The 26,960-nt window shown below is 43.8% G+C and overlaps 3 protein-coding genes across 3 annotated transcripts; 1 reads left to right on the forward strand and 2 right to left on the reverse strand.

Annotated features, from left to right (window-relative positions):
• Positions 1-233: 233 nt before the first annotated feature.
• On the reverse strand, positions 234-10,653 carry Topors (TOP1 binding arginine/serine rich protein, E3 ubiquitin ligase). Its single transcript, XM_051157746.1, has 3 exons — positions 10,347-10,653; positions 8,999-9,196; positions 234-3,783 (listed from the first exon to the last, which is right to left on the reverse strand). Exons 1-3 carry the CDS (start codon positions 10,347-10,349, stop codon positions 880-882), a joined length of 3,105 nt encoding a protein of 1,034 aa, XP_051013703.1. The 5' UTR covers positions 10,350-10,653; the 3' UTR covers positions 234-879.
• Smim27 (small integral membrane protein 27) lies at positions 10,230-11,053 on the forward strand. The gene is made up of 2 exons (XM_051157757.1): positions 10,230-10,392; positions 10,693-11,053. Exons 1-2 carry the CDS (start codon positions 10,348-10,350, stop codon positions 10,813-10,815), a joined length of 168 nt encoding a protein of 55 aa, XP_051013714.1. The 5' UTR covers positions 10,230-10,347; the 3' UTR covers positions 10,816-11,053.
• A 109-nt stretch (positions 11,054-11,162) lies between these two features.
• On the reverse strand, positions 11,163-22,429 carry Ndufb6 (NADH:ubiquinone oxidoreductase subunit B6). The gene is made up of 4 exons (XM_051157752.1): positions 22,177-22,429; positions 19,808-19,900; positions 13,939-13,983; positions 11,163-11,343 (listed from the first exon to the last, which is right to left on the reverse strand). The coding sequence occupies exons 1-4, from the start codon at positions 22,354-22,356 to the stop codon at positions 11,275-11,277; spliced, it is 387 nt and encodes a 128-aa protein (XP_051013709.1). The 5' UTR covers positions 22,357-22,429; the 3' UTR covers positions 11,163-11,274.
• Positions 22,430-26,960: the final 4,531 nt, after the last annotated feature.

Below are 26,960 nucleotides of genomic sequence, written 5' to 3' on the forward strand. Positions count from 1 at the left end.
CTAATAAAACTTTTCTTTAGGGCTGGAGAGATGGCTCAGCAATTAAGAGTACTGACTGCTCCTCCAGAGGCCGTGAGTTCAATTTCCAGCAACCACATGGCAGCTCACAACCATCTATGCGATTTGATGCCCTCTTCTGGCCTGCAGGAGTACATGCAAGCAGAGCACTGTATACATAATAATAAATAAATAAATCTTTAAAAAACAAAACAAAACACCTTTCTTTAAAGAAAGCACTGTTGTACAGGAAAACATCTGAATTCTTTTACAGTGTACTATTTTATTGTCTTTTGTTGAATACACATTTGTTTTAGTGCAGGTCCAGATAAACAATTATATAAAGAAACTACTAAACTTTGCTTTTGGCAGAAGCCAAGATAACCTGTGCAGATTAAAATGATGTACTTCAGCCTAAGAAATGGTTTTGAATAATACAAATCTTTTATGAAAAATAACTGTCCAAAAGCATTCTCCCAGCTTGTTAACACATTTCCAGAATAATTCTCAAAAAAAATTCAAAAATACTACCATAAAAATATGTCAATACCATATGGCTTTATGAAATAACTTCTAAATTTTTAATTTTTTATTTAAAAAGGTTCCCAAGTTTTAAATAAACCGCCAGCAACATTTTCTTCACTTAAAAGTGCATATATCTGGGTATGGGACATACATAACTTTTTGAACAAATAATGAATTGTACAAATTCTCTCACACACATACACGCGCGCACGCACACAGATTTGCAATATTTTAAGAGGCAAAGTTTTTCCAGCAGAAGTCATTCAGACTGTAGTAGGTGACTTTTTAACCTCTTTTTTCCTTTTTTTCTATAGCCTCTGAATTATCAAAGAGATGCTTTGGCAGTTTTAAAACATATCAGTCTCTACCAAGAGACACTGACAACAGCGAGGTCTGTGGAGACGGCAGCGGTCTTGCTGGCTCGGTCTGCATAGCCACGTTACTGGACTGGCTCTCCACGTCAGAAGCAAAGGTCCCGCCTTCTCTTACATCAAGAGTCCGCTCAACTGCGACTGCTGGTGGTCCACTGCCAGCCACGGCCTGGCTGGTGTTCAAGTCATTAGCACATGCAGTGACACCACATCCCTTCTCCAGGACACCAAGCTCGTCTTCTATTGTGACAACATCTTTAGTTTCTAAGGCTTCCAGGGAAGGAGCCGACCCATCACTGTGCACAGGCTGTGGAAGATCGCCATCGCTCCGTTCCACATCTGCCTTTACCTCAGAATCCTTGTCGCTGTCACTGTCGATCGTTATAACCACTGGGGAACGTGAGGAATTGTCTCCATGGTGCCTCCTGTGCTTCTTCTTATGCTTCTTCTTTTTCTTTTTATGGTGTTTAGTTGTGTCGGTAGCTTTTCCTTCATAAACTATCTCTACACTCAGGCTCCGTGCTCTCCTTTTCCTCTTCTTGTGCTTTGTCTCTCTGTCCGATGATCTGTTATCTGAGAAGCTGTCACTCTCGTTTTTATAATTTCCATCCAATTTTGATGATTTTTGGTAATTATCCTTCACTTTGGAAGCAAACTCTCGAGATGGCTGAGCCGCTTCATCAGTGCCTTCCAAGTGTCGGGTTTTGTACTTCCGTTTTCCTCCAGGCTTTTCGTTTCTCCCGCGGTCGGGCCCAGCTGACGTAGTCCTTGACCGATTACTGGAGACGCTCCTTGACCTGTGCCTTTCGTAGTAGTAGTACTTCCTTCCGCTGTGATTCTTCTTCCTAGCATTTGTTCTTTCAGAAAAAGACTGAATTCTCAATTCTGGGCTTGAAGATTGTCTAGAGTAGTGGGCTCTTGAAAGAGTCCTCCTCCGGTACGAGGACGCATAGCCGTCCCGGTCCTTGTTTCTGCTGTAGTACGTATACTCCCACTTGTACCTGCTTCCGTAATTGTTTCTTAAGTAATAGCGATCTCGAGTTCTGCTCTGGGATCTTCGTTTGCCGTGCTCACTGCTGCGAGACCTCGATCTGCTGGTGCTCCCGCTGCTCACAGACAGTGTCCGGCTCCTCCTGCACCAGCTGCTCTCGCGAGTTCTTGACCTCCTCCTGTCTCTCCTTGCTCTTGGCCTGCTGCCACTCTCCCGACTTCTGGACCGTTTAGTCCTCGTTCTTTTCTTCCCATGCTTCCTATGGCTCCTCTGGTCATGTCCACTTCTGCTCCGGGAACGCGAATCTGAGCTCCTTGACCTTCCAGCCTTCCTATGCCGATGGCTGTATGGGGAGCACACTCTGTCTCCTCGTGTAGATGAGCTGTCCCTGGGCGTTGACAATGATGGAGATCGCTTCTCTTCTCTCTTTGATTTTATTCTTGTGTCAGAATCACAATGGCTTTTACTCATTTGCTCATCTGTTCCAAGGACAGAACGCGGAGATGAACATCGGCTACCATCACTATCACCTGAACTGTAAGACTGCTCCTGCTCTTGTGTCTTCACGGTTTCCACTTTCTCATAAGAGCCCAACTCCTCCGAGTCAGAAGACAGTTCAACAAGTTCTGGGGTCCTTTCAGCTAGTGGCTTAACAAAGCCAACAATGACACAATTATCTGATGATGAGTCACTGTCATTATTTACGTCGTCATTGGTCTGTGTTCCTTGTATCTGAGATGTGGCTCTGGAGACAAGTTCTTCGTCTGAACTGTCCGAAGAATGTAAAAGGGAAGACATGGCAACATGCACTTGCTCTGAACTTGAGTAAGACGGTCCGGGAGTCTCATCGTCCCACGGGGCCTGCCTGACGGTGGACACACTCATGTCCAGCTCGTGAGTTTCAGCTTCATCTGGTGATATTGTTATGACTGAAGAGCCAGAGCGGCTGCCTTCCTCAGACGAGGGAGGACAATCATAATTAGCATGCTGGTCAAAAGCTGCCATATTGAAGGGAGATCGAGCAAAACTGATAAATTCATGTATAAAATGCTCAGTTCGATTAAGCAAAAATGGTCTTAAGTCAGACACAAACGCCTGACTCTCCAAATCATAGCGAGTAACATTACTCATGATGATGTGCTGGACAATATTGACTAACGACCCATGGGCTCCAAAAAGAACCGTGAGTTCCCGCTTCAGCCAGGGAACTAACCTGTGCAGGCAAGCTGGGTTCCTGCGGAAGAACTCAGCGGAGATGTCCCTGTAGCGGCCGCCATCGTCAATGCTTCTAACTCGAACACCAGCACGATAAAGAGTTCGTCTAAAATTAATGATGTCCTGTTCTTGAATTTTCCGCAAAGCTCTTTCATCCGCAGCAGTTGACGGCCTTACTGCCACCTGTCTCATAAACTGAGGAATTTCAATATCTCTGGGTCTTGCTGAAATGCCCAAGCCTTCAAACAGGACTCCACTGTCTGGCGGGGTGGTGGTTCTTCTACTCACAGCACTGCTAGAGGAGTACAGAGCATTCCGTTCTCTTGTCATGGTTGTCCGGTAGCGAAACCTTCGAACCTCGGGGGCGGTAAAAGAACCATTATAGGAAGGCCTTAGGACATATTCCTTGAAGTCATCTTCAGCCCTCACAGAATGGAAAATAGAATCAAATGGCTGTTTACACAGTGGGCACTCAGCTTTGTTTTTTGACCACTCCTGTACACAGCGGAAACAGAACTTGTGCAGACAGCGATCTAAGTAAGACACATTATCAAACCTATCCAAGCATATAGGACACTTGGAATCAGGAGATGCGTCAGCAGGCACTGTCTGCTGCAATTTGCTAGTGCCAGCTTTAGGTGAAAAGTTGTCCATTTTAAATTCCTTAGCAGCTGAGGCCATTATCTGTAAAAGGGAAAGAAAAGTATCAGTAACTCAATGATAGGGTAACTGAACAACAGCTCCACAAAAAACTTAGCTCACACTTTGGCAAAAACACAGGTGATTTAACATAGAAAGACAACATAACAAAAGCGTAACAACACAGCAATTAAAACACAAGCTCCAAGATCAGTTTCCTAGGATAAAATCTTTTCCTATACTCTCAAGTATAACCATCTTACTTTAATTTCACCTGTATGTCAGTTACTAGGAAAAGCAGTGTACACAGTAAGCACTTAGACATCGCATAGCCTACATACTCTTTAAACATTTTAAGAAGTTTTTTTGACACAAACACAGAAGCACAAAAGCAAACAAGTACCTGTGGTCCCCACTCAGACTTAATGAGTAACATTTTCAGTGACTGTTATTTCACATGCTATGACCATTATGTTCCTCTCCTAGACTGGGTTATTAAAAAAATAGAAAGAAAACCTCTTGTTCCCAAATGTTGTTTCCCTGTATGGTTTGGATTTGTCATACACATATGCCTCTCACACTATGTTCTAAGGATTTACCTGATGCATGATATACTGTCCGTTTACTTTTCTGAAAGTGTATGAAACAGCTGAAACAGCTTTTGTAAAATACTTTACATATGAGAAAGTTCACCTGTTTAAGCCAATTCTAAAGTTTTCAGTGAAAGCTACACTAAAAATCATCTTTCAGTATAGAAGCACTGGAAAGTAGCTCTTAGCTCCACCAGCTGAGCAAATGTCCACTGTGGTGACTAGCATGTCTGTCAGCTAGTAGCAGTACCACTGCCACTACCATGCCATTACGTTCAATCACTGATCTTTTCTTAAGTATTTAAGAAGCCGTCATAGCTTCTTTTGTTGTAGTCCTTCATGCAGGCCAGACTAGCCTCCAAAATTTCGTTAGGCGCTGCTCCTGCCTCTGCTTCCGAGGTGCTATGACTGTAAGTACAGGCCAGGGGCCTGACCGCCCTAAGTGCTGTGACTGTAAGTACAGGCCAGGGACCTAACCGCCTTTGTTTATGTTTGACGTTTCCCTCCTTACTGTCTATACCCCCTTCACTAGAACGTTAATAGTTAGTTTTCTTTACATGTATCACAGCAGGTTGTAGCTTACAAAATGAGTTTGCCAAAGCTGAAATCAAATATGCATTGTATTTCAGTCCTCTCATCTATAAATCCTTTCTTATGCTAAATTCTATACTAACCATCTTGTTCATATTTTAAAAGTTCCTTTCTTTAAATAGCTGAGAATATCACTCATCTTCCACTCTCTTCCTAAGAAACTCCATCACCACTCAAATGCTAAGTTGGCTGAGTGACAGCACTGTAATTTTCCTAAATACTGAACTCACTGGTTGAAAAAGAACTAAAAAGCTGTACCGATGAAATACAAGTGTTCCAACACAGGCTTGACTTTCTCAGAACCATACCATAATGTTTCTTTAATGTCTTCTTTTCATAACTCCTAATACTGCATGTTGGCTTGCTTGCATTCCTTCATCTGGTTCTGGGGAATAGAACCCAGGCTCTCAAAGATTGCCAGGCAAATCAATACCAGTTAGCTACATAGCCTTAGCCTCTCTGAATGTATTCTAAACTCTCAACATTATCGCATATGTCTCTCAGTGTTTCCCTCTATTTATAATCAACCCATTCAGAAAAATGGTGTTGATTTTTGGTTTTGCTTTTTCCAGACAGGGTTTCTCGGTGTAGCCTCAGCTGTCCTGGACTGTTAGACTAGGGTGGAACTTGGATATCCCCCCAGCCCCCTACCCCATGTGCTGGGATTAAAGGCATGCCCCACCACACCCATTTTTTAAGTAAAAAAAGAGAAAATGCTCAAGGATCAAAGACAGTATGTACACATAACAAACAAAAAGCAGAAGAGGGAAGGATTGTAACATGGTGAGGCAACATGGCCGATTACCAGGTTTCAATTAAAACTAGCTCCAAGACTGCACTGGCTTTAGTTAGCCCCAACACAATGAGTTAGAATAGGCAAGAGGGAGATCAGTACATTTCAAGATATAACACTTTTTTTTCCTTAATTTGTTTCTTTGGAAGGTGAATTTCAGTGTTTACTGAACATTTCCAATATCCAAGAAATTTACAATTTGGGCCTGGGATGAATATAGCTCAGGCAGGCCTGCCTGTCTGCTACACAAAAGGCAGGCCTGGTTTCTATTTCCAGAAAACTTAAAAGGAAAACAACAACAACAAAACATTATGCTTGTTATATTTCCATACAATATATTTAGCTACACAGTATAATTCTAGTTAGAAACATTAAATAGCAATGTAATGATGATGTAATCAAGAAACTGCCTGTTCAAAAATCAGCACTAATACTAAAATTGTCTTTTAGGGCACACCAGCCCGGTGGGGCTCACATTCATCTATAACTCCAGGTCCAAAGAATCAAATACCTAGTGGGGGGGGGGCGGGGGACAGTTATGACTGGAAAACTCCCAAAACTGATTGATGGCTGCTGTTGAGAGAGGGGCCCTTTTCTATGAAAGGTGGCTATGGTGGGCTGCCTGTGCCTGACTCGACAGCCACATGGATAGAGGCAACACTAACAAGACCCAGTGAGTTTGTTTATTTATATTTATATATATATATAAGATGTGCACGCAAAATTAGTGATAAAATCAGTACAACATAACAGTCTAATAAACAAAATAACACGTGCGTGCGCACACACACGCACACCCCACACATTTATGGCACCACTCATAATAATGACCAAAAATAGTCCAATCTATAAAGAAGGAAAGATGATTGAGCTGGTAATGAGATTTATTCCTGAGAAGATGAAAATGTTCCATAATTACATTTGGGTGATGGCTACAAACCTTGGTAAGTAAACTAACAACCATATTGGGATAGCTAGGAAACAGACTGAGACTAAGACATTTGCACAAAAAGTCCCAATTTAGGAAGCAAAGACCCATTTATATTTTGTATTTCCTGTTCTAGAAGCCTTGTAAATGTTCCTCCACCTTAGTAACCTAGTGATTAAGACTACAAGTTAATTTCTCCAGAGCGGATTAACCAGCTCTTCATAAACTACCAAGTCCAGATCAAAGTGTATTTGTTTTTCCCCCAAAGTCAGGACTTCTATAAACGTCTCTTTCTATAATTCCTTAAATCATCACTTGACAGCAAGCACTGTAGTCCCAGCACTTAAGAGGCAGAGAAAGGCAGATAGCTGTGAGTTTGAGGCCAGCCTGGTCTACAAAGTGAGTCTAGGACAGCCAAGGGAAACCCTGTCTTGAAAAACAGAAGAAAAAGAAAAGAAAAGAAAAGGCCTGGCGACCAGGCAGTGGTGGTGGCACACGCCTTTAATTCCAGCACTTGGGAGGCAAAGGCAGACGGATCGCTGTGAATTGGAGGCTAGCCTGGTCTACAGAGTGCAGGCTAGCCAAGGGTACAGAGAGAAATCCTGTCTCAAAAATCTAAATAAATAAATATTCCCACCAGTCATAGGATTTACTCACTGGCTGCACTTGAGTAACAACAGTGCAGCACCCGTCCATACCAAGGACCAGCACTTCTGGGATGGTGAGAACAAGGTCTCCTTGTGTAGCCACGGTGGGCCTGCAACTCACAGATCCGCCTGCTCTGCCTCGAGAGCTGGGATTAAAGGTGTGGACACCACATCCAGCTAGAATCAACACTTCTTTGTATGACCTCCCTAGAGATCAATCTGGGACAAAGACAAAAGTTATTTCTCAAATATTCTGAATTCTGAAATGGAACACCAGTAGCCCATTTGATAGAGGAAAGACACCAGGTGCCATGGCACACGCCTGTAATCCCAGCGCTGAGGAGGCAGAGGCAGGTGGATCTCTGAATTCAAGGCCAGCCTGGTCTACAGCGTGAGTCCAGGACAGCCAGGTCTACACAGAGAAACCCTGTCTCGGAAAAGAGAAAAAAGAATGTTCTGTGAAAGGGATCTAATGCAATAAACACTTGGTGCTTGATAAATGGCAAGAATTCAGCATAGCTGCCTAACTTATGGAAAAGTTTGATTTGGGTAGTAATTGTCACCCATAACTCTGACAGGTTTCCAAAAACTGTCTATATTTAATGTATCTAAGCAAAGTGGTTAGCAACATTCACAAGTAGATAAACTAGAACAATGTACAAAGATGATTGTTCAAAGCAATCTGGGTTCTACTTGTAAATGAGTAGTTTAATCAACCTTAAAAGTTATAGGACCTGGGCGGGGTGTGGTGGCGCAGGCCTTTATCCCAGCACTCGGGAGGCAGATCGCTTTGAGTTCAAGGCCAGCCTGGTCTACAAATCGAGTCCAGGGCAGCCCCCCCGCCCCCGAAAAAAGTAATAGGACCTAAATGACCAAATTTAATTTTTTTCTCTGTATCCCTGGCTGTCCTTGAACCCAGAGATCAGTCTGACTCTGTCTCCTAATTGCTGGGATTAATAGTCGTATACCAACTGCCCAGCTTTAATTTCAATTTCAGTAATGAAAAGATTTTTATTGGAACCGAGCACCCTGCAATCCCAGCACACTGCAAGATGAAGGCAAGAGGGTCGAAATATCAAGGTCACCCTTTGCTACACAGGGAACTCCAGACCAGTCTTGGGTTGCTTGGGAACTATTCCCAGAGAAAGCCATTCATTCCAGGTAAGAAAGACCGAGTAGAGCTGAGTATCACACCTCTGCACTGCCGGTCAGAATCAACAGCCCAGGTGGAAAAGCTGAACTAGATGTGCGACGAAGTCACAGGGAACACAAGTCCTGTCCACAGCGTGTAACGGTGCACAAACTCCTCTAGCCTTAAGTGACTTCCTTAGACCGAGAACCACTGTCTGGGATGCAAAGACAGCCATACCACGTACGTTACATAACCCCGACTAACTGAAAAGCCATTCCCATTTCACAGGCAGGGTCCGGGGTGGGAGTTGGGGTGGAGGGGCGCTGGGGTCCCGCCAAGGTCACTTCCCATCAGTGGCAGCTGTTCCGCCCAGACACAGAGCTCTTTCCAGTAACCAGCCGAGCTCGCGCCCCTGCGGTGGAGCCGGGAGGCAGACACTCCCCTTACTCGCCCACCGGCGCCCGATCCACAGGTGCCCCGGCGGTGTCGCCACCCCCAGCCCCGGGAGGCCGGAGGGCCAGACCGGGACGCTGCTCCCGGGCCCGCCGACCCGTCGCCCATTGTTCCCGCCCGACTCACCTCGGAGGACGCGGTCGGAGGCCCCGCTGGGCCGCTGGAGGCCAGCTCCCGCCGGCTCAGCAAGCTCGGCCGGTGGCGGCAGGACCCGCGAAGGCGTACCCGGCGGCTTCGGCGCCTCCCCTCCTCCGCGGGCGCCAGAGGGGGCGCTTCACCCTCCTCGCGAGACAGCGGAGACCCCGGCGGCGGCGGCTGCGACCCCTGTGACGTAGAACGCTCATCACCGAAGGCAGTTTGGGGGCGGAGAGAAGGCGAGACCCGCCTCCACCACCACCGCCGCCGCCACCAGCACCACCACCCGGCGCATGCGCAGACGGCAACCCGCCGCAGGGGGCGGGGCCTAGCGCAGACACCGGACCCTGCCCTGCCCCCACCGCGGGGGTTCGCGTATCCTAGGGAGTCCCAGCGCAAACTCGGATAAATTAACTCACAGCCCCGGGATCGCGGGGACCTCGCGAGTTTCGACAAGTTGCCAGAATCCTCGCTAGTATCGCAAGAACCGGGCTGAGCTCCCCGAGTACCCCGGTCCCCATCACGCCTTTCTCAGCTGGGATGGACACCAGGGGTCGGTCTAGTCCCCAGTTTCTCCTGGCCGCCTGACCCCCCCTTTTCAGCTCCCTCAAATCTGCACTAAAACCTGACCGTCTGCACCCAAAGCCGTGCATTCCAGCCTCCGCCACCCCGGCCTCCGCTGCAAACACCGCCAGCATCCTCGGGCTGAGCTAGTAGTGAGCGTTCAAAACTGCCCTTCCTGTGACTTGGTGTCCTAAGCACTCGATAAACGTCCCGTCCACACTTGTTCACTGGCAGATCCACCGTGAAGGTAACGTGTGCCACAGAGTTGAAAATATTCCCAGCAAAAAGCGCTGTTCACATTCTTACTATTTGTTCTGGATGAGTGGCTCAATTAACAAGTTTCCAAAGACTCTTTAGTTCCTTAAAGGAGTGGGTGATATTTGCTTATGCTAAACATATGAACCCCGATCCGCATTTTGTGCAAACGGATGTGGGGCGGCAACTTAAAATCCTTCCAGCGCGAACTATTTTCAAATAAACTTTTACATGCACACCATGGCACATTATTTTGCATTAACACCGCACTGCAACTGGAGGGGGTAAAAAAACAGTTGAGGAATTTAAAAAAAAAAAAAAAAAAGCGCGATCTTAACGTTTTTTTCCTCCGCTGCCTAGAAGGCGGGCTAGGCCCGGGTCACGTGACGCGTCCCGACTCCGGGCGGAAGCCCGCGGGAGCGCGCAGGGCCCCGCGGAAAGATGGCTGCCGCGGCGGGACGAACGGCGCCCGGGAGCGGGCGGTAGAGCCCGCGCCGCCCCGTCCCCGCCGCCCCCTTACCATGAGGCCGGTGAGTCGACGAACCCTGGACTGGATTTACTCCTTGGTAGGTACCGGGGGCCGTGGGGTTCCGGAGCGCCCCATCCTGGGGCCCCCAAGCCGAAGGCAGGCTGTTCGCTCGCGGCTTGGAAGTCCAGAGCCCATTCCTAAATTGAGCGTTCACGCCCTGCCCTCGGCTCCGCCTCTTCCTGGAGGACACGCTCTTCCGCCTCTTACGTCAAGGGTCGCAGGGCCCGCTAGCCTCAATGTTTGAGATACTACTCAGCTTCCACCTGTAGCTGCCTGGTAAACTGGGAAAGTTCCCAGCACGTAGATTTCCCTTCTTGCCTTTCCTGCCCTCTTTTAGTTGCTCCTTGCGATCGTCTTGCTCTCCTGGGGATTCGTCATCTATGCATCAACTGTAGCAGCGCGACGACGGCTACACAAGGAGTTTCCAGACAAATTCTTCGGAATGAATGAGCTTTCATAATTTTCAGCCAACAGTTCTTTTCCTCAAATAGTGCACTTATTTAGACATTTAAGTAAAATTCACAATACAAAACTGCGAATAGTCTTTTGTGATAAGCGCTAGCATGCTAACTTTTAAATAGGCAAGACAGCCTTTTTTGTATCAGGTCATAGTTTTTCATTCTGGTGCCCCGAACACTTTCATCTCCTGTTATATCAGTATGTAAATAAATCTATCATGTGACTAAATCGTGTTTTGCATCCTGTTTATCAAAATGGACAGGAAAAAAGTAGCTAATAGCTTTGTTTAGTATGTCTTTTTACTGTTAGTCTCAAATGGAACAACTTTTGTAAAGTAATACAACACCACTCCGGGAATAAGCTTTATTAGTTACTTTTCCAGGAAGCAGATTCAGTAAATACAGCTCTTTAGGAACATACTTGTGCCGTTACACAAGTCTTTTACATTTGTAGGCGCTCTTCAGTGATGTTGATCAGGAAAATCTTTCATTGGTGGAATCACTTCTCCAGTCTCCAGAATTGTATCACCCTGGGAAAGACAAGACAAGTGTTTACTAGAAAAATATCTTCATTAAGTGTACATTTTATTTTAAACTCTTTCAACATCTGTTCAATACAATAAATGATTATAAGCATATTTTACATTCTATTAACTTAAAATTAAGCCAGGTAGCCAGGGAGTGGTGGTGAGCACCTTTAATCCCAGCACTTGGGAGTCAGAGACAGGTAAATCTCTGAATTCAAGGTCAGCCTGGTCTACAGAGTGAGTTACAGGACAGCCAAGGCTACACAGAGAAACCCTTGGGGTGGGGGAATTAAGCCAGACATGGTGCATACCTTTAATCCCAGCACTCTATAGAGGCAGAGGCAGGTAGTGCTCTGTAAATTTGAAGCTAGCCTGGTCTACACAGCAAGTTCCAGGACAGACAAAACCATATAGATAACCTTGTCTCAAACAAAAACTTAAAATTATTTTGCATTTTACCTAAAACACTTCAATTTGGATGCCATATTTTTACCTGTACTAATTTGTTTGTAAAGCTAAAAAAGATTAATCAAATTATTCATGAGGACTTAAAATGAAAGAGGGATAGAAACACTAAAGTGTATATTTAAGCTATAAAATTCTTTAGTATGGACACATCTGTAAGACTATCGCCACAATCAAGATAATCACGTACTTATTACAAGATTTAGTAGTTTATTCTTTCCATCTACTCTCTCAACCTCCACTTCCAGGTTTCAGAAAAATATTGTCTGCACAGATGGTCACTGTATGTTATTGCATGTTCAGACACTGCATGGAAAAGCTAGTTAACCTCGGGCGTTCATCTTAATAAGGATTGAGAAAATGGACTGGGGAAGACAGCCTGCCTCATACAGGAAGAAGGGCACTGGCTCCGCTGAGCCAGAGACTTGCGGCACTGTCATGGCCCGTTCTATTCTAAAACACATAGCCATTTGGCAGATTCCCAAAAGGGAGGTTTTGGAAGTGGTCAAAAACATAGAAACAGAAAGGACCACTATAGTAAAAAAAAGAAAATATAGGGCTGCAGAGATGGCTCAAAGGTTAAAACACTGGGTGCTCTTCCAAAGGTTCTGAGTTCAATTTCCAGCAACGACATGGTGGCTCACAACCATCTATAACGTGATTGATGCCCCCTTCTGGCCTGCTAGCTCACAGGCAGGCAGAACATTGTATAAATAATAAATAAATCGTTTTTAAAAAAAAGAAAATACAGAAAAAAGGAAATGTCACAAAATCACTGATACAGTCTTCTGAACAGAGCCTGTCTCATCCTTTGAACAAGAATAACAAAATAAATGTAATTAGATAGGCAGGCAGGCAAAGAATAAATATTACTTAGCCAGCTAACAAAACCAGCAAGTTAATGTCCTCCTCTGGGATTACCTGGGGTCTGACATATAAGTTTCCTGTTATTTCCTAAAGCATACTTCCAGTACGGACAGTTACTCAATTTTGATGGTTCTCCCTAAAAGTCCCTTGTTGCAGCTGATAACAGATTGCTGTAACACATGCTACTTAACTGAAGTTTGAATTTATAGTTATGATAATTCATTATTTGTAAGTCAAGATAGACATGTTTTAGTATACTAAACAATAATCTCACTAACAACCAATAAAAATACCAATTTATATATTATATATACTACATGCTAATATTGATATATGTAAATAGAAATGTATTTAAACATGTTATGTAATATGATTTATTATATATAAAATGCAAATTGGTATTTTTATTGGTTGTTAAGACCAATAAAATATATATTACTGTTTTTGAGATAGGGACTCACTATATATCACTGACTGTCTGGAAATTCACTAGATAGACCAAGCTGGCCTTCAGCTCACAGAGATGCTCCTGCCTCATCAGAGGAGCGCTGGGATGACAGGTGTATACCAACACATTTAGCTTAATTTAAATTTGAATTAACAAAAGGTAAAATATGGTAGTAGTCAAATTATTGTGTTGAACATTCTGAGTGCTGGGATTAAGGTGTGAAAGAACTTGCTTTTTAATTACCTTTAGAGCTCACATCTTCGTAATATAAAGTTTAAATTCACACTAATATGTTTTAACATCACAGAATAAGAACTGTAGGCACAAAGCCAAAAAATTAGAATCTGGAAAGAGTAGAGATCTAGTTGTCAGCTGCCATACAGGCATCTCTTCGGTAGTCCTTTACCCTGGAACGCTGGTGGGGCCTTCTACTCTAGGGCAGTCAGGGTCAGAAAACAAGGTTGAGCAGGCCTGGGGGCGCATACCTGTAGTCCCAGCACTCGGGAGGCAGAGGCAGGCAGATCTCTGTGAGTTTGAGGCTAGCCTGGTCTACAAAGAGAGTCCCAGGACAGCCAGGACTATTACACAGAGAAAACAAACAAACAAAAAACAAGGTTGAGAAACATAGTGTCCACTCCCCATTTTTGTTTTCAGTTGCTACTTATACTGTCTCTCCTTTTTTCCCCCTACAATACCACACAAGCACACTTAAGCTGACAGTAAGAAAGAATCATTTTATTCTAATGAGTTTGGCAATCACTTGTAGACCTGGGGCAGGGATAACATACAATAGGAAAAACTGGAGTTTTGAGACTTACTGGGAATATTCTTTGCTTCTTTTCAACAATGGCATATGGTTTTGTCTGTAATAAAAATAATTCTATTAAGTTACATTGTTAGAATTTCTTCTAAAATATGGTAGATCTTATCCCAGATTTTTACTTAAGCTCCCAATTCTCCCAGGACGCTGGGCACATATTAATTAAGCATCTCTACTTAGTTGTCAATAAACTTCTACTCATGGCCACAACAACACAAGTAGCACGGTGCTTTCAACATGGATCACATCTCTGCTCAAAGTTTCATAATCCTAAAAGAAAAAGAAGGAGTCCCCGCTGTGATCTCTAAAACCCTTCATGAACTCACCCCTGGCTGACTGACTGACTTTCTCCCGCTCTGTCCTCACGACCTTCGTCACAATGGCCCCTAGCTAATAGTCCAAACAGCAGAGCCTGCTGCGTCCCAAGGCTTTTGTGCTTGCTGACTCCTCCACCTGAAATGCAGTCCTCCTGGATATCTGCTTGTTCCCTCACCTCATCCCGTTAGGTACCTTTTAGCATCGCCTCTGCAGAGAGGTCCGATAAAAAATGGCGTTCCTTGTCATTCTCCATTCCTTCACGCTCCTCAACTTCTCTTTTAAAGAACTGGTTACCTCCTATAGCCGTATATGTATCTTATTCGCGCACTTGTTGCCAGTCTCCAAGACCAGAACAAGCATTTCATGAGGCGGGGACACAATCTGCTGAGTGCACTGCTGCACCCCTGTTTACAGTGTATTGCACCTAAGAGGTGCTTAATATATAAATGTAGAATTTAAAAACTCACAAGGCATGTATGTCTACACAAAGATACCACACCAAAATGTTTAAAAGATTTTTGGCATTGATGTAAGACATAACATATAAGGCAAGGGGACCAAGATTACGAGAGAAACTTAAGACTATAATGCAAGGAAAATAAAATGACTTGAGGCTGGAGAGATGGCTCAGTGGTTAAGAGCACGGTCTGCTCTTCCAAAGGACCCGGGTTCAATTCCCAACACCCACATGGCAGCTCACTATTGACTGCAGTTTCAGTTCCAGGGATTCTGACACCCTCACACCAATGTACATGAAATAAAATTAAAATAAAAAAACAAATAAAATGTCATTATATGAACTGTGGCCACAGCCAGTGAGGTAACTCTGCGTAAAGCACTTGCTACACAGGCCTGGCAACCTGGGTTCGTCTCCAGAACCCACATGAAGATAAAAGGAGAAAACCAACTCCACAAAATTGTCCTCTGACCTCCCACAGCATATTATGGACCGTTTGTATGGGGCCCCCCCACAGTAATAATATATTTTTTAGATTTTATTTTTAAAAGAACTGTGTTCAAAGTCAAGAAGACAGTAAAATGTCTCCTGAGAGATGTAGAATTCAGCTACTGAAGCAAATGTTACTGTAATGAAGAACTCAGCTACACTACACAAACCAGGAGAAAGAATAAAGGGTAAGTGGCCCAGATGCCACCACGCGTGAATGCTGAACTATGTCCACCAGTGGCTAAGAAAGCATGAGTCCCTCAGAGAAGAGCCATAGTAATGTCTCTTTTGTCAACTCAGTCAGTACTGCAGCTCATTAAATAAATACGCTTCTGCTGGAGGACAAAGGTATTTCCAGTCCCAAGACAACTCCGTCACAGAGATGATAAAGGAAGCTACACTCAGTATAACTAGATAAATGCCAACTTCTAAACATTGGGACAGGACTGGAGAGATGGCTTACATGTTAAAAGTGCATACTGCTCTTCCAGAGAACCAGGTATCAGTTCCCAGCACCCACACACAATGCTCAGCTCACAGTTAACTGTAACTCCAGGTCCAGGGAGACTGGACTCTTCTGACTTCCATGGGCATCTGCACTCATATGCACGTACATACGTGTACACACACACACACACACACACACACATCTGCACTCATATGCACGTACATACGTGTACACACACACACACACACAGGAAAATTTTTTTTTTATATTTTGGTTATTCAAGACAGGGTTTCTCTGTGTAACCTTGGCTGGCCTGGACTTACTTTGCAGACCAGGCTGGTCTCATACTCACAAAGATCCACCTGCCTCTGCTTCCCAGAGTGCTGGAATTACAGGCATGCACTACCACGCCCAGCAGGAAAATACATTTTTAAAAATCTAAGGGCTTTCTGCTGGGTGCCGGCTGCTTCCTGTTGAAATGGACAAGTTCATGAAACCCGGGCAAGTGGTGCTGGTCCTGGCTGGACCCTTCTCAGGACACAAAGCCGTCATCGTGAAGAACATTGATGACAGCACGTCAGACGGCCCTTACGGCCATGCCCTGGTGGCTGGAATTGACTACCATGCCTGAAAAGTGACACCTGCCATGGGCAAGAAGAAAACTCTAAGAGGTCAAAGATCAAGACCTTTGTGAAAGTTTGTAACTACAGTCACCTCATGCCCACAAGACACTCTGTGGATATCCCCTTGGACAAGATTATTGTCAACAAGGATGTTTTTAGAGACCCAGCCCTGAAACTCAAGGCCAGGAGGAAGGCCAGGGTCAAGTTTGAGGAACAATACAAGACAGGAAAGAACAAATGGTTTCCCCAGAAGCTTTTAGGTATATTTTCATTTCCATCATTAAAAAATAAAAGATAAGAAAATCTAAGTAAGGGTGGGTAGAGAAATGAAGTGGCTCTGGAAAGGACTGGAGAGAGGTGAATATAATCAAAATATGCTGTAGTTGTATGATACTCTCAAAGAACTAACAAAATAACAGGTAATGTTAAAAGGCCCGCTACAAACACACCTTTAATCCAGGAGACAGAGACAAGCAGATCTGAGTTCAAGATCGATGAGGTACAGAGCAAGTTTCAGGTGAAGAAAAGCTTAGGTCCTCACATGGTGGTACATGCTTTTGTTTTAATCCCAAACAATGAAGGTAAGATTAGTTTGTAGAAAGAAGGAAGCACCCATGTTTGAAAGTGGTGCCTAATTGAGTGGCAGAAAAAGTAACAAACCAAAGAAAGATTTGACAGAATAGGCTATATCCAACTCTCAATAGCAGAGGAAAGGGAAGCTACTTAAGGGGCAATGCAGAGAGAGGAGGCAGTTTAACAGGAGAATTTTACAGAGAGAGGTTGAATGACAGAACAAGCTAGACAGTGAAGACAGGAAGAGCCAGAGAATAAGAAGGAGCCAGAAGATTAGAAAAGATTGCTGGAGTTAGTTTGAGGCCAAGCAGAGCAATTCAGAGGCCAAGAGAGAAGCCAGATTGATTAAGTCAGCTGGGAGAGGAGTTTGAGCCAGAACAGCTGAGTTGAACCATCCAGCCCAGAGCTCAGAAAGGACAATAAAGGGTGAGCTTATTCAGCAGTAAGTCTCAGAGGCTGAAACATTCTAGGTCTCGGCTAGATTATAAAGAGGCTAGAAGCTTCCAGGACTAGGCCTAGATTAGTAGACAGAGGCAGTAAGTCTCAGAGATAATTGAAGCAGGCAAATAAAAGTTCCTTTTATACCAATTTACCATAGACATATCTAAAATTATACTTAGATATAAAATATCTAAAGTCCTAACAAATAAGATTTATAAATGGGCTTAAAGCACTTAAGAAAATGTGATTACATTTGTAAGAGGAATTGCCTTAAGAGTTCAAATTTAATTAGTTCAAAGACAGTAGGGACAGAATAAGCTTGTTCCTATTTTATTGGAGGTACTGCAGTTTAATTAAGATAAAAGTACACTTTAACTTAAAATATAAAACTAATACACTGAATTCCCAGGCAACACTCTGATCACGTCTGTTCAACAGCCACTCTCAGATGTTTCAAACATTCCCTGACAGAAGGCAGTGTTCTTTTTCTAGGGGTCAACTTGCTAAAACTGCGACAGTGACATGAAAAGGCCCATGGACTTGCAAGTGAACATGGTTCCAAGCCCACCAGTAATGTACGCCACTCTCTGATGTAACCGGCTTAACATGCTTAAACTCTATAGCCCCTGTTGAGACCTACTTTATTTACTTCCTAGCATGACTGTAACTTCTCTGTTAACCTATTAGCATAACAGAAACCATTTTGACTCCAAATCTCCATTTGGGTCATAAGGTGAAATTAAGTTCAAGTTCTCAGGCCCTAAGCCTGAAACCAGGAAGGTTCAATGCTTGCTGCTTAGAATAAACAACAGATGAGAAATGCACGTTCTGCTTGGGTTAAAGGTAAATGATGTTCTATTAGAGTTAAGGCTGCAACATCCTGCTACGGTCCTTACTCCCAGAGAGCGAGAAAGCCTCCAAGAGCTGCCTAAATCCCAGTCAATCAGCTTAGAACACTTTGTCTAGCTACCTTGGTCGGGGGGCATATGGCTGTGCTCATCCTTCCAATTGGCATAATGTGTTCCTTCCATACCCTTCCTCGAATTTGCTATCTACCTTCTAATATACTACATACTGTGGATGTCAAAAACTTACCTCTATATATTCTTTCCATAACAGTCAAGAGGACATGCTAAGCATTCCATACTTGTTGCTCAAAGGACAAACTGTGAGTCCGGGAGATGGCTCACATTGCAAACACTTGCTGCTAAGCCCAACACCCTGAGTTCAATCCCTGGAGACCACATGACAGGAGTAGTAAACCCACATCCTTCAAGCCATCTTATGACATTCTTTAACCTTCGTGACCTTAGCACATTTGAAGGTAACAAGCCCAATAATCCTGCTCCTTTGGAACATTCCCTCCAGCTGGGCTTGCTTCACGATTCAAGTGATGTACACAGGCAGGACTATCACAAAGCTGAGGCAGCTTTCTTCTTGCTGCTATCTATGACGCGGCACATGGTTTCAGTCCACCTCAGGGCTGACAACACTGAGATGCTGCCCGCTGGAGTGTAACTTAGGGAGAGTGCTGTCCCCAGGCCCTCTTAATGGGCAGACATGCGTAGGAGCTCATGTCCGCATTCACATCCATGGTTATTTCTCTATCTACCTATGAATGCCCAGTAATTACTATGAGCTCATAGCAATATGCTTCCAGTTCTAATTCCATCCCCCAAGGTCTTCTCCCTTTGCCATCAGTACACTTATTTGATCAAGCTCCTCACACCCAGCAAATGTCTGTCACCATCGCCACACCCTGCAAGCTTAGCTTCCCCACCTCTGGGTCCTTACTCCTCCTCCTCCTCCTCCTCCTCACATTCCAATATCCTGTACCAGGCTGCTGCCACTAAGGCTCCCCAAACAGGCACGCTCAGTCCACTCTGGCAACTCTCTCTGGACACAGAATGCCCTCTTTACACTGTTTGAGCTCACTGCACGCAGGGCGGCACTACTGTTCCCTCTTCCAGCATGTACCAACCATACTGGGCTAGCCTTTGTATTTAAACCATGGCAAGTGACTCTGGTCAACACGCCCAAGAGCCATGAAGAAATTCCTATTTTTAGACCCCCTAGATTCCAAGGGAAAAAAATTATGAAAAATCAGAAGCAAAGGAAAATGAGACAATGACAAACTGTTTTGAATGATATCGTATTCCTGACTAACCTACACTAAAAACAAAACAAAAACAAAAACGAACAGCAATCATTTTTCTACCACCTGCTCAGGATTCAGGTTTAGGCATTCTGATCACTTAAACACTACTTCAAGGAAATGCGCTTCAAGTTATAAAGTAGCTGTATGTAAGAATAAGAGTAATCTTTTGAATTTCAAGTTTTGAAACTACTTGTATATAAAAGTACTTAAGTTCAATTAAACCTTTTACCCAAAAGAATTCAAAGAACCTTAAAATCAGCTTAACATGGCATATTATTTCCTGAGTACAGCATAGCCTCAGGAAACTATTAGACAATATTAAAAATAAGTTCTGAAAAACACACATTTAAACATACTTACAGCCAAATGATACTTGACATAATAGTGAATAAACCAGAGAGGTACAAGCACATGAGAAACAGTGAAGAGACTGGACCGGTACGCCTTAAAGATCTGTGGGGGAAAAACAAACACAAAATAAACAAATATCCTCTTTTAAAATTTTTGATACTTTAGATTTATGTATTTTATGTGAATTAATGTTTTGTCTGCACACATGTATGTGTACCAGGAGTGTGCTGTGAATTGGTGTTTTATCTGCATACATGTATGTGTGCCAGGAGTGTGCCTGGCGCCCTCGGAGGTCAGAAAGCAGCAAGCACTGGATCTCCTGGAACTGGAGCTACAGACAGTTGTGCACCACCATGTGGGTGCTGGGAACTGAACCTGGGTCCTCTGAAAGAACCACGTGGTCGTAAGCACTGAGCCATCTCTCTGGCCTCATCCCACCCTCATTTTTACTTTTCATTAATTTACTTTGAGATGGGGTCCTACTCTTTCGCAAGGCTGGCCTGCCTGGCCTCAACACTCAGCAGTCCCTCTGACTCAACCTCTGGAGTTGCTGTGACTACCAACATGTGCTACTTACTTGGCCTAGCATGAAACTCCTACCACCAACAAAGTAACATTGTGATAATTACGTTACAAACTTCTAAATGGAACATATTTCCTGACAGATTGGGGCTAACCTACCTGCTCCAATATTTTCACTAACTCTAACTTCCTATGGAACACCTATAGACTCCAGAGCAAACAAGGCTTAGGATGAGTAGTATTCTGCAAGGAAGTAGCATTCTGCAAGGCATGAGCCAACTTGACTGAAACACCTTCTCAGGAGAAACTCAACAGAGAGTTTAGTTTATGTATTACAGCAGATGATTAAAGAAGAAGAAGAAAAAAAATCACTCAAAGTAAAGTAAGACAAAATTCAACAAATGATTACTTCCTTAGATCACTAGCTAAGTTATGAAGTTGTCAGCAGTGACTGTCAAAATCAACAGGTAATGTCAGATATGAAAGGAAGCGACAGCTTGAATTAGAGTTGAATTTTACCACCTTAAGTATGTAATATCTTTTACACTAATTTCTGTTGCACTAGACTTGGTGGCACAGTAAGACAGTACATTACATTTGGATTTCAACATGAAATTCTTCATGTGACCAGGAGCAAATCACTCATCTTTTTTTTTTTTTAAATAAGCCATTTTTCCTTACATTTAAAATGACAGTTAGAAAAAGTAATAATAAAATAAAATAAAATGACAGGAACTACAATTTAGGAATAAGAAGAAGAAGAAGGAGGCGGAGGAAGAGGAAGAAGAAGAGGAGGAGGAAGAGGAGGAGGAAGTAATTCATGCAAAACCCTCAGCAGAATACTAGGTTGAAAGATAGCAAGAGCCCAATGTTACTAATTATTATTATTATTATTATTATTATTATTATTATTATTATTATTTAAGTAACTGAAGACAATCCCCATTTATTATTATTACTTTTATTATTAGTAGTAGTAGTAGCAGCAACAGTAACTGAAAACAATTCCTACATAGTATTCATTACTCATCACTGATGTGACTTAATAACACACGCCAAGAAAGTATCCGGAATCCTTAAAATAAAAAGTAGTCCTTGAATGAATGGGTTTTTCTGCCTGATAAAGTCATAGAATGCAATTTAAAAGTAAACAAAAGCACCTGGCATGGTGCCGCAACGCCTTTAATCCCAGCACTGAGGAGGCAGAGGCAGGTGAATCGCTGTGAATTCGAGGCCAGCCTGGTCTACAAAGCAAGTCCAGGATAGCCAAGGCTACACAGAGAAACCCTGTCTCAACCCTTCCCTCCCCACGTCAAAAGTAAACAAAAGCGCATTAGAAGTACACAGTGATGAACAGAATGGGAGCTTTAGTGTCTGACAAAGCCTACCAAATAGAGCGCGTCTTCCGCTGCGATCCCACGATCTACACCAGCTGGCCCTCCGGTAATCGCGTGCAGCGTTGGCTGATCGTCTACGCCATCTCAGCCTTTACACACCGAGTAAGTTCTCAGACACTAAAACCACAGCCTGTGAACTCTAGTTTAACCCTGACCGGTTTGACCCGAGGAAAGGTATCCACTGCTGAAAGACGGACTTCTCAGTACACCTGACACCCACAGGGGAGTCACCCTCCCGGAAGCCAGACCGCTTCTGCAGTCCAGATCCCCGCGCGGGGCTCTCGCGACGCGACAGAGCGTCTGGGATAAAGCTGAGTGTCCGCCCCTAGGGCCCTCCGGGGTGTGCGGGTTCAGGACAGGGTCCTGCTTTGACGGGCCCGAGAGGAGCGGGCTGGGGGTGGGGGGTGGCCCGGCTGCGACGGGGCGTGGGAGCCCGGACCTGCGTGGCTCACCACTCACCATGTTCTTCCACGGGGCCCCGTCTCGCAAAAAGTTATTCCAGAATTGCTCCAGCGGCCACATCCTGCGCGGGGGCAACACGGGCTCCCGGGCGCTCAGCTCCTGGTCCTTCAGCCATCGCCTCCTCAGCTCCCGCAGCTGCTGTAGCCGCAGCTTCTCATCCGGCGTGTACCCCACCATGTCGCCGGCGAGTTCGCCAAGAGACAAGGTGCGCGCCCGAACCGGCCCCACAGAGCGACCTTGAGCTGCGGGGGGAGGGGGGGGGGGGAGAAAGCGGCGCGGTTGATGACGTCACGCCGGCGACTGGCCTCCTGCGGCCTGCAGGCGCCTTCGCGTAAAGCAGGATGTGCTCATGCGCAAACCCCTTTTCCCGACCTGGAGCTTTAAGGGCCCGGATTAAGTGCAAAATTGGAAAGGTCTGTTAGCTGCGAACTGAAGGGGCGGTGATAGAAAGAGTGACAAGTCCTGGGGATGGAGTTTAAAGAAAAAAGAACTTGTAGGGGAGGAGCCCGGAAGGACAAGGACGTGAGTTTAGCGAACCTCTGCCCTGCTCCCTTGAATTCCTCTCCTCCTGACCTAGAGACAATTGCTTCCAAGTTCTCGATTTCCTCCCTAGTCTGGACTGCAGAAATAAAGAGCATATTATTATTATTATTATTATTATTATTATTATTATTATTATTATTGTTATTGTTATTATTATTATTATAAGAGCACCATATTTAGGAGGATTACATAGGCTCGCTCACTCTTTGATCCAACCGTCCCACTTTGCAAGATACCCCAAAGGTCTGATGGTAACAACGTGCCGGGCTATGCACGAAATCACCTCCCAGATCCTGAATAGAGGATTAGTGGAAAAGCTCACAGTATTGTAAAGCATTGGAATGCTACCGTCATTGCATAAATAAGCGTTCTGTTCACAGCTGTGGACTGACTTCTACCATCATTGTTTAGGCAAAAAATAAAAAAGAAGCAAAAACACCTACACCGAATAGAAAAGAGTATATATGGCATGCTAACCTTTTATCCCCAAACAGGGAGAGTGATGGCGATAATAAATACATATGTGCTTGCTGAAAATTTTAGAGTAATATAAATGAAAACTAATTTTGTTGTTGTTTGAATTTGTTTTGGGAGACAGGGTCTCTTGGAGCATATACTAGCTTTGAACTTACTATTTAAGGGAGGCTAGGCATGAACTCCTAATTCTCGTGCCTCCCCTACTCACGTGCTGGGTGGGATACACCAATATGCCCAACTTTTTTTTTTTTTCAAGACAGAGTTTTTCTGTGTTATCTTGGCTATCTTGGACTCGCTTTGTAGACCAGGCTGGGCTTGAACTCAGAGCGACCCTCCTGCCTCTGCCTCCCAAGTGTGGGCTACCATGCCCGGCTTTAAACAAAAAAACAAAAACAAGAATAAAACAAAAGAAAACAAAAACCAATATTATATAGCGAAGGAAGGGTAGAGACATAAGTGAAAGCCAGGGAGTGCTAGGGAGTTGTAAAGTGGGCTTAGTGATTAAGAACACATACTGCTCTTCCTGTGAGGAGAATCTGATTATATCATGAGGCTTCTGGAAAAAGAGAGCTCTCCAGAAGAGAGAAATGTGGCCCATAAGGCTCACCCTAGCACACCACTGCTGGGGAAGTTTCTGAGACTAGTAGGCAACTGACTAGCAGGCTACCCTGGTCAGATATGAAAACATTTCAGCATGAGTAAATATGAGCTGAAATGATTTTAAAATATAAAATACATCACATATACCAAGTCAATATTTTATTAAAACCTCATTTGTGACTTTTGGGTGGTCTTGAAAACCAACTCATTTTGAAATCTGATAAAAAATAAAACCAAGCTTTTTTTTTTCTTCCCCAAGTCATTTTGTACAAATTACATCTTACAAAAGCAAAGAGCTTATGGAGAAATTTTCTTCAAAGAAGTATTTCAATAGCAAACACAGGAAGAGCTGGCAGGCTGGATGTCAGTCAGCCTTCTACAGTCCTCCCTGAGTGAATCAGTGCAGGGACCATCCCTCTGCAGCAGCGGCTGCTCATGGAGAACGCAGCTGTGCCCTCTTGTGGACAACTATCTCCTTGCCTATAGAATTGAAGGGAAGTCTGTAAGGTTTCTAGAACTCATTTGAAGGAAAATAGAAGGGTCAGATGAAATCCTCACACAACGCTTAAACAACACAGTCAGATAAGCCCAAATTATGGAGACGTTGCACAGCTGCTGATGTTTTTTTTTTTTTTTTTCTGAAACAAACATATAGTTAGGAGAAAAATAAAATCAGGACCAATAAAAGAGATGGAGGGCAATTTGAACATTTGACGGATATTTAGAAAGTAATTATATTTTAGCAAATAATAATACTGTGGTTATATTTTAAACGAGGCTTCTGGTACTTCAGAGACACAACCATAACATTAGTAGATGAAAGATGATGGTATCCAGAGCTTATTTCTCAGTAAGGGAGTGGGATGAAGGAAATAGTTAGTGAGTTAGCACTTGGCATATGATAGGTCATTTGGGCTCATTGTAGTCCTCTATTTTAAACTTTTTTTTTTAAGTTATTTATTTATTTATTTATTTATTTATTTATTTATTTATTTATTTATTATGCACAGTGCTCTGCCTGCATGAACACATACACGCCAGAAGAGGGCACCATATCATACATTACAGATGGTTGTGAGCCACCGTGTAGTTGTTGGGAATTGAACTCAGGACCCCTGGAAGAGCAGCCAGTGCTCTTAACCTCTCTGAGCCATCTCTCCAGCCCTATTTTAAACTTTTTGTTAACACTTGAAATTCAAAGTTTTAAGATCTGTGCCTTGAGGTACTGAGCCATTATCTAAGCGGTTATTAATCTGTGTACTCTTCATGTGAAACTTTTCTTATCTGCAGAGCTAATTCTGTTATAGTGAGATTCAAATAGTTAATCCTCAAGTAAGAACAAATCTCTGGGAGCCTAACTTGCTAAAAAGGACTATGTAGGTCCTGCAGTAGGGCATTTGACAAACCAAGTAAATGTTGCCTATATTAATAGTACTTCCTTGACTTGAAGACCATCCTCCTGACTTATATTTTTGGCTGTGAGCCTAGCCTTTAATGGCTGAGCCACCTCTCCAGCCCCCATCATCCTGACTTTCTGTGGAAACCATTTCACTCTCACACTTTAAAATATAATTACTACTACTACTACTACTACTACTAATAATAATAATAATAATAATAACAACAACAACAACAATAAATGAAATCAATATTTTCAACAAAATATAATTTTTCTGCCACTGGCACCTACCATGTTCCATTCCTTCCCATGATCTCAGGCTGTGAAAAAATAAAGCAGAGAGAGTCCGTTGAGACAGCCTCAAATGCAGCACGTGGTGTCCATGTGCCTTTAATCCCAGCACTTGGGAGGCAAAGACAGGCTCATCTCTGTGAGTTTGAGGCCAGCCAGGGCTGTTACACAGAGAAACCTTGTCTCACAAAACCAAAACAATAGCAACAACAGCAACAAGAAGACAGTCTCAAACTCAGATGGGCTGCAGAAATGGGACAGCCAGACCCATTCTCACCAGATGGCACTCCCACATGCTGAAAAGTTATAAATACAGCCAAAAATGGGGGTTTTGTCTGCAGCCTCAGTAGCCAGCCCAGCACCTGGGAAGGGCATGAAGCTTGGGGGGCAGAGAGAGGGCAGCCAGGCAGTAAAATGAAAAGCTGACCATCAGTCAGCATGCTTGGCTGTGGCTCTGTTGAGCAAAGGTCTACACTACATTTGTTTTTAAAGCCCAGAAGTGGATTTGGTTTTCTCCCTGGCAAGGTGTGTCAGAGCAGGCAGGAGGAGGAAGGCATGCGTTTCCTGGGGGTATAGAAGGAAGGCTGATCTGACAGCAATGCTTGGCCACCAGACTAAGTCCAGGTGCAAGATCAGCTCCACATCAGAGTGCCCTCCCCTTCTCCCAGTCGCTAGCTGAGGAGCCTTCAGTCATCACCTTAGGCACTGCTCAAGACAAAAGACTGATACACAATTAACTTGTTTATTATTATTCCTTCAGCTCCTATAAAATTCTTCTATCTTATTCTTTAGTATTAAAAAATGTATCACCCATAGGCCAGCAAGATGGTTCAGCAGGGAAAGTGCTTGCTATGCAAACCTGAATTTAACCTCAAGAATTCACATGTGTAGCTGGGCATGGAGGCTTGGGCTGGGTTTCCTGGCTTTTGTCTGATGTCATCACCACCTAGGAGTCCTAGGCAGAGCTTCTCTGTTCCAGTGCTCACTTCAAGCTGAAGACCTGCACCTCCAGGGTTAAGAAATGTCAACCAGAGATCCTGGAAAGAGTCACTACCAAAAGGGAATACCTCAAGTTCCAGTTTGTATTTCCTTTTCCTTCTTTTAATGTGTATATTATCTGTAGCACTCAGATAACCACCTTATAACCCAATGCCAAAGTTTGCATGTGTGTTTTCAAGCTGGAGGCCACTCCAGCTGGCTCATTATTTGAATAGGGGTTGGCATTCATTCAGATGCAGAGAAGTAGTGATGAGCCACTTGATGTCACCCTTCACGGCACATAGATTCCATGTTATAAGTAGCCACGAGCAGCAGTTCATCTGCCAAATGAGGTAGGCAAAATGGAAAAGTTATACTCTTTCATTATTAAATATCTGTTAACATTTCAGTTTGCAGGTTGCCATTAAGCAGATTTGCCCAGCAAAATAATGAACGGATTAAAAGAAATGTCATTATTCATAAGGAAGAATGT

This window comes from Acomys russatus, chromosome 2 (assembly GCF_903995435.1).
Source record: "Acomys russatus chromosome 2, mAcoRus1.1, whole genome shotgun sequence".
In the NCBI taxonomy this organism is placed as follows: domain Eukaryota; kingdom Metazoa; phylum Chordata; class Mammalia; order Rodentia; family Muridae; genus Acomys; species Acomys russatus.